The 10,000-nt window shown below is 37.7% G+C and overlaps 2 protein-coding genes across 2 annotated transcripts in view; one reads left to right on the forward strand and one right to left on the reverse strand.

Annotated features, from left to right (window-relative positions):
• Positions 1-757: 757 nt before the first annotated feature.
• LOC122263288 (uncharacterized) lies at positions 758-2,672 on the forward strand. The gene is made up of 2 exons (XM_043031666.2): positions 758-794; positions 1,989-2,672. Exon 2 carries the CDS (start codon positions 1,989-1,991, stop codon positions 2,559-2,561), a length of 573 nt encoding a protein of 190 aa, XP_042887600.2. The 5' UTR covers positions 758-794; the 3' UTR covers positions 2,562-2,672.
• Positions 2,673-9,210: 6,538 nt separating this feature from the next.
• LOC147472345 (uncharacterized) overlaps positions 9,211-10,000 on the reverse strand; it is a 1,755-nt gene continuing 965 nt past the window's right edge. The window contains exon 2 of the mRNA XM_086544396.1: positions 9,211-9,878. Within this exon, the coding sequence (XP_086400522.1) occupies positions 9,306-9,878 (573 nt within the window). The 3' untranslated portion in view covers positions 9,211-9,305. The remainder of the gene's footprint in view (positions 9,879-10,000) is intronic.

The raw sequence follows: 10,000 nt of genomic DNA on the forward strand, positions 1-10,000 counted from the left end.
ATATGTGGAGCGTGTTTGTGCGATTTTGCGGTTATATCTCTAATGTTGCATGTAGCTCGTGTATAACCAATCTTATCTACATATTTTGATAACACACACACACACGCACACACGCATTCACACACTCATACACAATCTCACACACTCTCACTCACACACACACACACAGACACTCACACACACACTCTCACTCACACACACACTCACACACACACACACACACACTCACACAATCTCCCTCCCCCCCTTCCAATCTCACTCTCTCCACCCATCAGATTAGAAGGAAATTATTCTTTCCCTCTTTCTCCGTCTTTCGTAGAATTTCCTTGCAATCGTAGTGTTGGCTGGTGCGTCATCTCTCGTCAGCCGGGGTCGACTTGTCGTCTTTTATCCTATTTTTAGCTGTATTTCCAATTGTCCACAAATATAAATGATCTCCTTAAGATAAACGATTTACTTAAGATCTGTTTTTTTTTTTCTTCTTCTTCTTTTCGTCTTCTCCTTTTTGTCTCCTTCCCTTTTTCCTCGTTCTATCCCTCCCCTCTTTTCCCTTCTATAACTCTTAGAATATAAGTATACTAGGACAAGCTCTCGTGCATCCTACTAAGAATGTACTTCCCTCATGACGTGGATCATGCACTGCTCCCCTATTGGTCTAACGTCGGAAATGCTCGGCCATTAGCATTCTAATGCATCCCATATCAACATCAGAAACAACATCTTACGTATATATATAATGGAGTTAGGCTGCAATCAGTCAGCATTTAGTCTCTTGTTTCTGTGTCGACTTGAAGGTAAGTCTCAGTGAGGTAGTGCGATATATGGGGAAAAAAAGAAAGAAAGAAAGAAAACAAAACAGAAGAATGATAAAGCAGATATTGATGGTTGACTTTGATGTCGAAAACTTCTATCTTCTGAATTGTAGCTATAATCAAACTGGCTGACATAAGGCTTCTTCAGACGATTGAGTTTTCATGTTATATTTCTAAGACAAAAGAAAATACAAGGCATATAATATAACATAATTTCCATATAAGTTTAGCATGAGAATGGTCGCATCCGTAAACAAACTGTTACGTGGAAAATGAACTGGAGAGCAAACTAAAATGGCGGGCAAAGATTCCAAACTGAAAGATTATAAAGAATAGATTGTAAAGAAAGAAAGGAATTTCTTTTCATATTTTGCTCACCAGCAAGCAATATGTGCGCGTGAGGTCTATTATATCACCTGATGATTATAATCTAATCTTTGATATGATTATATATAGTCTATATGAGATATTTGGATCTCTGATACATCATGATTAAACATAAGATGTCACACTGTACATACTGTTCCCATATTTCAACGTGAATAACATACATCCAAATATAACAAAAATAACAGCGTTTCCATAAGAGCACTCAGCCTAAATATCTCTAAATATTCATATCCTTATTCTCTCCCTTAGTTTCTCTCTTTTTGACTGCTTTATATAGCTTCATATTGCCTCAGTTTTAGCAAGACATATACTTACTACTACATATACTTACTAATTACTACCTCGTGCTGCAGTGAGCAGGGATATTTTCAATATTTACGAGGAATTAGATGAAAATGTTATTGCATCATCTATTTTGAAGATCTGTTTTTCTTCGTACTTTTACTTGTTATTACGTGATGTGTCTTTCTCGATTCAACATGCACAAATTGCACGCGAAGATAGTCAGAAAGACTCCTTACCTCTTGATATTCTTTCGTAAATATCTATAATAAACGTCCATGCTGCTTCACGGACTTAAACGCTTCTGTAACAAGCGCGACGTAGCTTTGTCATTTTTAGCTTAACATATTTAATTTAAGTGCGTGTGTATTAAAAGAAAATCAAATGGCATTTGAATAAGATTGTGCTCCCTTCTGTTAGGACACCAGCTGCGCAAACTTGAATTATATTGAATAACTATCCCTTTAGTATGCATCCATTTATGTATCATCTTTTTTCTTACAGATGAACAACGTCCTTATCCTTCTGGCGGCGGTCGGCCTCTCCTGCGTCTTGGTAGCGCACGGGTCGCCCACGATAGGTCTTCTGACCGGCTTCGGCGCCCTCAGGGCATCCGGCATCCAATCCAAGCGGCGCTTTCATGGGCCTGGCTATGGGCGCTACCACGGCCACGGCTACAAGGCCCCTCGCAGGAGGTACCGCCCCCGCTACGGCCGCTCCGTCCAGACAGACACCGACGCAGACGAGAACCTGCTCCTGTCCATCGTGGAACACGTGGACCCCGAAGGCTGTATTCCCAAGACGCTGTGTCTCCTGGAGGCGAAGGACGAGTCCGACCGCTCGCCGGACGAGGCCCAACTGCTGGAGGTCTTCGCCAACAACACTCGGGGCCTCACCTCCCCCAACGCCGCCTTCGTCCACGCCGCACAAGTCGGCGCCCAAACGCGGGACTCGTCCGCCTGCGACAGACTCTTCGCCAAGTGTTCGCTCGACGAAGATCAGCTGAGCGAAGTCCTGCGTCTGTCGTGGAGCTGCGACTGCGACTCGGAGGAAAGACAAGACGCACCTTTATCCTAAGACGCTCGTCCAGACACGTCACTTCAGCTTATATTAAGCTGATTGTATCATGAGTTTCTTTAGATATTTACATATTGTTCACTTTTATGTAATAAAAGTTTGTGCATGTTACGTTGGCGTATCCTTTGAGCCGGAAGGTCTGGTACTAATTTTTACGTGTCATTATACAACATCTCTCTTGCTTTCTCTGTTTTTGTTTTTCTTTTTTCTTGTAATTTAGTTCGCTTACACACACACATATATATATATACATATATTTACATATACATATATATACATACATATATATATATATATATATATATATATATATATATATTTTGTAATCAACAATGTTATATTGGATTATAAAGATACATGTGCTTTCTATCTCATATTGCCATTAGTAACAGTGACACTATTTACTTCTACTACTATCGTCATTATCATATCCATTGCTTCGTATCAATAATTTATCATAACGTGAGGAACATCACAATTCCTCACAGTCATAGCGTTACTTCTTGAAATGTTACTGACGCAAGATGACCAAACGCTAAATACAATACCATACACACTTAGTGCTTCTACTACCAAAATCACGATTAAAAGGATAGATAATTGTTAAAAAGATTAAGTTACATACCTATCATACATTCCAAGTCAAAACGTAGTTGCGAAATCTATAAGTGACAACAAAACAACAACAACAACAGCAAACGGTAATACAGGAGATAAAACAAAGGTAAAAATATTCACCTCTAATGTAAGAAGAAGTAAGAGCATTCCTCTTACCCTGAATAGAATTAGTAGAGCAGTTCAGGCTAAGGATTCCAAGTTAATGGTTCATGGTTCAACTGGAATCTTAAGGTGAAAGAGGAAGCTATCCTTGCATGCAAATCCCGGCTTCCTCCGCACACATAGATGCTTTCTCATGCAAATGCCTTAACTTTACAATAACCTGTCTCTCTGGTTAGATTTCCCAATTCTGATTCTCTTTATATAAACTAAAAGATAAAATGAGAATGAAATCAGGGTTAAGATACATAATCATCAGACACAATTACCAAAATATTACATGAATAAGAATTAGACATTCCTACATGGAGTAACAAACACATAATTTACTGAGGTTCAGTCTACAAATAAGGTTAATTCAACAAGGTCATATAAGCTCATTAGTTACGTTTAATTCAGTGGATTTAATACACCACACGCTATATTGTAACTACACTGTAAGCACCGTGGCCACTGTAGGGGGGGAGGGGGGCTTGTACACGCGTCGGCACTAATATGCACACTTAATTCTCACGCCTTTAAGCACATAACACTTTTTTCCTGCTCCTCCACTTACAACCTCTACATTCCAAGTTCTTTTCTCCTTCCCATCCCTCTTTCTCTCCTCTTCCTCCCCTTCTATGCCTCTCTCCCTCTCCTCTTCTTCCTCTTCTTAATCCTCTCTCCTCCTTCCTCCCTCTTCCTCTTCTTTCCTCCCTCTTTCTCCTCTTTCATCTCTTTTCCCTTTTTTCCTTCATTTTTCAGTGTGTAGCGAGCCATCAAACGTTGTAGTTATGCCATGAGTGTTAACACCTTTTTCATATTTTGAGCACACATGATTTTGAGAACCACACATATATATCTCTATAACTTTCAATATCAATCTTAAAGTTCTGAAACATCAATTTTCCCAATAAACTTCACAAATACAAAGAAATTTCTTGCATTCAGGCTGACGTAATTCAGTTCTCTCTCAGAATACATTACGTTATCTCCCCCCTCCCCCCCTCCCTCCACCCCTCCCCATTCTCCCTGTCCCCTGGATTGCATTTCAATTCGTTCAAGGGACATACTTGCTTCTTCCTTTCCTTGTCTTTCTTAGTATTTCTGTGTATTCGATACGTTGACTAATGGGTCAGTTATTGTTACTCAAGGGTCGTTTTTTCCTTCCTGTTACTTTGTGTTTGTTCATAGCTTCATTTCAAGTCCACTGTTGCCGATTTGTATTTTAATTGTTGTGACTGGTTTCAACTTGCGTTTCTCTTTTTTATTTATTTCTCTCTTTCTTTCTCTTTTTTTCTATCTCTCTCTCTTTTCTTTCTCTCACTTTCTCACTCACTCTCTTACTTTATCTCTCCTTCTCTAACTCTCTCTTTTCTTTCTCTCTTTCTCACTCACTCTCACTTTATCTCTCCCTCTCTAACTCTCTCTTTTCTTTCACTCTCTCACTTTATCTCTCCCTCTCTCTCTCTGTCTTCTTTTTCTCTCTCCATCTCTCTCTTTCTCACTCACTCCCTCTCTCACTTTATCTCTCTCTCATTTACTCTTTTCTTTCTCTCTTTCTCACTCACTCTCTTTATCTCTCCCTCTCTAAATTTCCCTCTCTCTCACTTACTATATCTCTCTTTCTCACTCACTCTCTCACTTTATCTTTCCTTCTCCAACTCTCCCTCTCTAACTCTCTCTCTCTTTCTCTCTAACTCTTACTCTCTCTCTTATTTTCATAACTTTTCCCCACTTAGCTCTATTCCAGAAATGCAGGTAAAAGATTCCATGTTGCTAGAAATGTATCTACCACATAACGAGTATCATATCATGCTGGCCTGTTAGTGAAAGGTCGGACATGATAGAGCATTGGTATCACATCAAGGTCCTGCAACAACATGTGTTTATAGATATGACGGCAATAGGTAATCATGCAGTACTTACTTTCGCATCTGTATCAAGTTGAAAGTAAGTCTTAGTAAGCGAGGTAAGTAGTCTGGTGTGGATTTATGAATGTAAAAAAAGAAAGAAAGAAAAAAAAGATCTTGACGGGTGCCATCAAAAACTTTCGACTTGTGAAGTGAAAGCGACAGAGAGATATAGAATATCCATTTCATTTATTTTTAAACTGTTATAACTTGATTAAAACTTAACCTATGTTGTCATTTCATGTGATATCAAGCACTCTTCACACAGGCGTGCTGTCTCGTCGATGGAAGAATTATGAAAGTGCTATAACACAACAGCATAATATGATAATGATTATAGTATAGTCACTGAAACATGTTTATGACATTGATTTAGATATAACACAAATCTTATTTAGCTTCTAATATAATCCTAATATAATTTGTAAATCGTAATCATAGATTACTTATGTGTACTCGATTCATTAAGATAAGAGTCTGTATGCAATACCCATACTTTAACAGGTATATCACACAAATACACGTTTATATATATACACATATATATATATATATATATATATATATATATATATATTATATATATATTTATATATATATATATACATATAATTATATATTATATATATATATATATATATATATATATATATATATATATATATTTATATATAATATATATATATTATATTATATATATATATATATATATATTATATAATTATATATTATATATATATATATATATATATTATATATATATATATATATATTATATATATTATATATATATTATATATATTATATATTATATTATATTATATATATATATATATATATATATATATATATATATATATATATATATATATATATATATATGTATGTATGTATGAATGTGTGTATGTATGTATGTATGTATGTATGAATGAATATATATCATCAGTCTTTTTCACTATTCTCTTTTTATATAAATTTCCTTACCATCTCTCATTTGCTTGTCCCTCCCTTCCTTCCTCTTCCATTCCATCTTTCTGTCCGCCTATTATATGTAGCCTCAACATAAAGAGCCTTGTTATTGCAGTGGTCGGGGAAATTCCACGGAGAGGGTACAACAACCTTGCACTACTTGTCCATTGCAAGGAGAGGCATTCCGGGCATACTTATCATATAATGGCATCTGCTATTTTCCATATCTGGAGGGTGACATTACACTGCTGTGTCCCTGATTAGCTTTTGCCTCTTGCGTATTTATGTTCGCTCGTATTTCGTGTTGCCTTTTGGTCAATATGTGTGCTTTTTATCAGATAGATATACGCATATAAGAACAGACAATCCCGTTCATATATCATTACAGGAAATGAGATGAGACTTTGTATTATTAATCTCCAGACATGAAAAACAGAAAGCAAGGCAAAAGATCTCTGTCTCAACTGCTTCACTGAACCTGAAACTGCTTCAGTAGGAGAGACATTGCTTCGCCATACAAGCTTAACATTAAATTGATTTAACCGTTCGCATGCGCGTGTGTTACACCTCAAATTACACCACGCCGACAGAGTTTGCTTTATCCCTTCTGTTACTTATCTAGTCAGTCACGTATCGTCTCTTTTCGCATATGCATTTCCTTCCAGATTGACAGCGGCTTCGGCCCTCTGGCGGTGGTCGGCCTCTCCTGCGTCATGGCTCCGCGCGGCAGGTCTCTTCTTGCAAGGCGTTCGCTCGACGAAGATAAGGTAAACGAAGTCCTGCATCTGCCGTGGAGCTGTGGCTGCAACTCGGATGAAAGACACACGCCGGACACGTTCTCATCGGCTTATATCATGTTGAATATCATGATATCGATCAAATGCTCTTCACTTTTATGCAATAAAAACCCGAGAATGTAGTAATGTGCTTCATTCTTGAAACATCCCTTATTTTGGAACATGAACGTGCAACCATCCTCAAAAAACTCTTCTTTCTCTTTCTTTGTATATATTTTATTCCATGTCTCTTCGTCCATCTTTTCCCTTCGTCTTTCTGTTTGTCTGGCAGCTTCACGGTAAAGAAATTTCCTTTTTATGTTATCACAGTGTATAAGTTAGCTATCTCCTCTTATTATTATTATTATTAATGAGAATCGCATTTGCATTGCCATCCTCATTATCATACGAATTACTATTGTATCAATAATTAATCATAACGCAAGAGGCGTTACAGCCCCACACGAAGCAACGTGTGGCAGAGGTGTTAATTTTAGACCTAAAATTCACTACTAAAACCACGACCAAAACAATTAACAATCATAATCACAAGTTAAATCACATTTCTATTCGACTTGCAAAGTTTGTTTACAACATAATAACAAGAGATAACAACAACAGGGATACGATTTTGCAGGATATATATACGAAATGAATAAACAAATGCACAAAACCTTCCCTATTGACCAAACTAGATTTAGAAAGCAGTTCAGGGAGCGAGTCTGTGGATCTGAAGTTTAAAGAGGACACTGTTCTTGCATGCAACTCGAGGCTTCCTTCGCACATGCAGACGCTTTCTCATGCAAAACTGTTACTTGGCAATAACCTGCTCCGCTGAGATAACACCTAACATCTATTAGTTGGAGACTTATCAGGGGACACATAAATCCAGTCGATCAAGGGATTTATCTATTCGTCTATCTATCTATCTATCAATATCTATATTTATTTCTCTATCTGCATCTATCTATCTATATCTATAACTATTTATCTATTTATCTATCTATCTCTACATCTACATCTATCTATCTATATCTATATCTATCTATCTATATCTATATTTATCTATCTGCATATATCTATCTATCTATATATGCATCTATCTATCTGTCGATCAATATATCTCTCTATATACACATAATCTGAATAATAGTGATAGACTCTAACAACATTTAAAAGGGCACCAGAATACTAATATTACCTTATTCCCCCTGCTTTCACGCACCAAAACAATAGATAAATCGTTATTATTTTATACAAATACCATTAATAAAGTAATAAATGCTAAACAATTCAGTTCCACAGACCTGTTTCTTCTTAGTGCTTGCAATTTTCATGCAAGTACTTTCATATTTATTTATCCTCCTGGAAGCGAGTGGAAACCGGTTAACCACCCCCCCCAAAAAAAAAAAAAAAAAAAAAAAGATCAATGAATTAATTAGATAAAATAAAGATAAATAATTAAGAAATAAACAAATATTCATTTCGGTGCTAATCCGGCTACAGTCTCTAATATTTCATTAACTCCGTAACATCCTGGGGTTACGCTTCTAAAGAATTGTTCTATCATAATTTATTCATCCTTATTCAAATTCAGTTGTACTATTTGGTAGCCATTCATAGTACAAAGCGTTTCGAGCAAAGCATGTAAGAATTAATTACTTCTCTTCTTAAGAAATTTCTAACTATAATTGCAGCTGTGTTCTTCAACTGCAACATATTCAAAGTGGATAATAAGATGATGATAGTACATGTTAGTACCGTTTTTGTTTCTCTTATTGATAATAAGAAATATCATATAAATCATACTAAAGGTTTCTTCACCAAGAAACTATAGAAAAATGGAAAAAAATAAAAGAAGTAAACGAAGCGAAGAATGAAAAGTAAAGAAAAAAAAGAGTCCATGATAATATAAAAAAACATTATTGATGACCCGTTTTATACAGAGGTTTTGTTCAATTAAGAAGGAAACAGTACGACGCTCGCTCCCAAGCATTTATTGTATAAACGTGAACAATATCTAAATAACGTTATGTCATATTAAGCTTAATATAATATAAGGAACTTTCTTGAATATGAAAGTATGAAAATAGACAGATACAAAAGAAGACAACGAGGACGAAGGATAGAAGATAAGAGAAAAAGAGACAGAGACAGAAAGAGAAATCAGAGATGTTTTTGTCATGATCACACGGCAACGTTCAGACAATATGTTAAAATTCGTACCAGACAACACCAAATACTTATTCAATAAGAGTGAGCAGGATTTAGACAATTTCAAAATATATTCAGCTTAATATAAGCTGAAGTGACGTGTCCGGACGAGCGTCTTAGGATAAAGGTGCGTCTTGTCTTTCCTCCGAGTCGCAGTCACAGCTCCACGACAGACGCAGGACTTCGCTCAGCTGATCTTCGTCGAGCGAACACTTGGCGAAGAGTCTGTCGCAGGCGGACGAGTCCCGCGTTTTGGCGCCGACTTGTGTGGCGTGGACGAAGGTGGCGTTGGGGGAGGTGAGGCCCCGAGTGTAGTTGGCGAAGACCTCCAGCAGTTGGGCCTCGTCCGGCGAGCGGTCGGACGCGCCCTTCGCCTCCAGGAGACACAGCGTCTTGGGAATACAGCCTTCGGGGTCCAAGTGTTCCACGATGGACAGGAGCAGGTTCTCGTCTGCGTCGGTGTGTGCCTGGACGGAGCGGCCGTAGCGTGGGCGATACCTCCTGCGAGGGGCCTTGTAGCCGTGGCCGTGGTAGTGCCCATAGCCAGGCCCATGAAAGCGCCGCTTGGATTGGATGCTGGATGCCCTGAGGGCGCCGAAGCCGGTCAGAAGACCTATCGTGGGCGACCCGTGCGCTACCAAGACGCAGGAGAGGCCGACCGCCGCCAGAAGGATAAGGACGTTGTTCATCTGCAAAGAAGAAAACACAAACATGAAAAATCCATGACATTCGTTCTTAATACAAGCGCACAACTAAATAAATCTTGATCTAAACCTGAAGAGGAAAAGTTTCTTGTTCAGTGAAGCGGTTC

This window comes from Penaeus japonicus, unplaced genomic scaffold (assembly GCF_977035675.1).
Source record: "Penaeus japonicus unplaced genomic scaffold, GWHDUDI00000001_assembly GWHDUDI00000002, whole genome shotgun sequence".
NCBI classification, from domain to species: Eukaryota; Metazoa; Arthropoda; class Malacostraca; order Decapoda; family Penaeidae; genus Penaeus; species Penaeus japonicus.